The 2,627-nt window shown below is 38.9% G+C and overlaps 1 protein-coding gene across 1 annotated transcript; it reads left to right on the top strand.

The window, feature by feature from the left end:
- Window positions 1-388: 388 nt before the first annotated feature.
- Window positions 389-2,029, top strand: ifng1 (interferon gamma 1). The gene is made up of 4 exons (XM_073838823.1): window positions 389-582; window positions 1,021-1,098; window positions 1,243-1,446; window positions 1,892-2,029. The coding sequence occupies exons 1-4, from the start codon at window positions 454-456 to the stop codon at window positions 2,027-2,029; spliced, it is 549 nt and encodes a 182-aa protein (XP_073694924.1). The 5' UTR covers window positions 389-453.
- The last annotated feature ends 598 nt before the right edge of the window (window positions 2,030-2,627 follow it).

Here is a 2,627-nt window from a genome sequence, read left to right as displayed (position 1 = left end):
TCCTTCCCAACTGGAAGCCATTTATGCATGAGCATCATTGGGGTGGCCAAACGTGCATCAATTTTCAGGCCCACGAGTCCCGAAGCCCTTACTTAATCATCACAAAGATTCCCAACCACAAAACCACTAACAGCCCCGCCTAGTGCCATCCACAGGATTCCAGGCTAGAAGATGCGTGGTGGGCTCGATTGCATTGAGTATCATGGTGCATTGTGATTTAAAGGAAACTTAGGCTGTAAAAGCCACACAACTTCACACCTTCATCACAGCTCGCTCGCTTGCTCTCACACATAACTATAAATACCCTCATTCAGTCAAACACATGCATTCAGACCATTACCAGGACACGAGAACAGTCGGGTGTTGCGAGACGGCTTAAAAAGTTAACTTCGGCTTTTGAAAGACGGGAATACAAGTCAAACTCGAGGCCAGAAACTTAAACTAAAAAGGACTATGATTGCGCAACACATGATGGCCTTTTTCTGGGGAGTATGTTTGCTGAGTTTGGGATGGATGACATACGGCGAGGCCAGCGTCCCAGAGAACCTGGATAAGAGCATCGATGAGCTTAAAGCATATTATGTAAGTAGATCAGTTCGGATTTCAAAGATATATCACATCGCAGACCAAAAGTGAAAAAAAGAGTACAAAAAGTTAACTGATAGGCATAGGTGTGGTGTACCGTTTTAGGATACGTCCTGTAGGACAGGCCGCAAACTATTCCGCATCTTTTTCCATTACTAACTAGTCAAACAAGTCAACTCTACTGTATTGGATGTTTGAGAGATAGCATAAGACAAAACAGGAAGTGTAGTCTATCATTCATACATACTGAAACCGGTATTTTTTGTATAATGGAACATGTCTGGTCTGTAGGTTGAGTTTGGGTTTCAGATGTAGTGTGCTAATAATAATAAAAAAATTCATCTGATTGAATGAGAATAGATAAGAGTTCATGATGACGTCTGATGTCTGAAATACCAACCGACATAAACATCGACCTTTTACTTTTGTTTCCAGATAAAAGATGACCGTGAGCTGCACAACGCACATCCTGTCTTCCTACGAATCCTAAAAGACCTAAAGGTGAATCTTGAGGTAAATAACCTCCTTTGCACAATAGTTTGGCACTTGCGGTCTAAAATACCCATGTAGCAGTCTAGTCATTCTAAACCAAAGGATGTATTGTTTTGATACATCCTATATGGCATATCCTGTGTTTAATGCAATTTTGTGTTGCAGGAAACTGAGCAGAATCTTTTGATGAGCATCATAATGGACACATACAACAGGATATTCACTCGCATGGAGAATGATAGTCTGGATGAAGCAACAAAGGAAAAACTGGCGTATGTTCAAGATCACTTGAAAAAACTGCAAGAAAACTACTTTCCAGGCAAGAGTGCAGAGCTCAAGACCTATGCAGAAACTTTATGGGCGATCAAGGTGAGACTTTCATACTCTCAGTGCCACGTGGCACTGAACATTATAGCTATAGAGTTATAAATAGGGAGGCTTATGAAAAAGTATGTTTTTTGATACCTACCACAGGTCTGTGAACTGAGAAATGTACCGCGTAAATAAATTGTGCTGTCCACAACACAATAAAAATATAAATGAATGCTTATGTCTTTTTATAAGGAAATCTGCATAAAATTAGCACAGCTAAAACATTTCTATTTGCATACTATTGCTCCTGAACTGACGTTGCCATACGGTTCAATTGTAGCCTTGGTTATAAGGCCGCCTTTGGTAACCACACGAAAGAAGTTTTAGTACTAAAAGCAAGTAATCAAGGTTTTTGTAGGCCTGGCTTTTTGAACCTAAAATGCACAAGAATAAAAATAGATGTTTCTCATTTTTCTAATTACTAACTACTTTACAATTGCAGGAAAATGACCCGGTCGTCCAGCGCAAAGCATTGTTCGAACTGAAGCGCGTCTACAGGGAAGCAACACAGCTGAGAAACCTGAAGAACAAAGAGCGCAGGAGACGACAAGCCAAAAGCAGCAAAAAGCAGAAGTCTTGATCATCATTTTAAAAGAATGGTGGAAAAATCAGTGTTATTTATTCTATTTATAAAGTTGACGTTGTGCACATATTGTTGAAACTGACATTATTTATTTGTTCTTATTTATTTGAAAAAGCACTGTAAACCACTTGCTAGTAACATGGCAAATTTTGTAAGGTCTATGACTGAATAAAATACATTTGAATAATGTTTGGGCTGAGTGACTTCACGTTTTTATTCAGAGAATGTGACACAGAAATGTCCCCCAGCATTTGAAACTCTTTGTCATTTGTCTCATTAGCATACATTTTGGCTTAGCCCACACAGAATAACACATTACAGACTAAAGTGCCACTGCCACCCATAACTAAAACCATCACTGTCATCGCATTTTACATGTTTGAAATCAAACACCAAAGTCACACACAGAGTCGATTACAGTTGCTTCAAAACAAACTGGACACTTGTGTCTCTTAAAAGTGTATCAGTGTCATTGTATTAGATAACAAACATCAAACCAAGCATGCACATGCACTCTTTTAAGACACTTTTAAAAAACTTTCAAAATGGTAGAGCCACTGTAAATATACCAACTTGGTAGTTATATAAACAGCAT

The sequence above is a fragment of the Garra rufa genome, chromosome 4 (genome assembly GCF_049309525.1).
Source record: "Garra rufa chromosome 4, GarRuf1.0, whole genome shotgun sequence".
Taxonomy (NCBI): Eukaryota; Metazoa; Chordata; class Actinopteri; order Cypriniformes; family Cyprinidae; genus Garra; species Garra rufa.
This window is presented reverse-complemented; position numbering and strand designations above follow the sequence as displayed.

Bases quoted from the DNA above. Each gene is read 5' to 3' on its own strand.
- ifng1 (XM_073838823.1), top strand. From the start codon at position 454: ATGATTGCGCAACACATGATGGCCTTTTTCTGGGGAGTATGTTTGCTG. The intron at 583-1,020 runs GTAAGTAGATCA...TTTTGTTTCCAG, and splicing joins ATGAGCTTAAAGCATATTAT to ATAAAAGATGACCGTGAGCT. The intron at 1,447-1,891 runs GTGAGACTTTCA...TTACAATTGCAG, and splicing joins AAACTTTATGGGCGATCAAG to GAAAATGACCCGGTCGTCCA.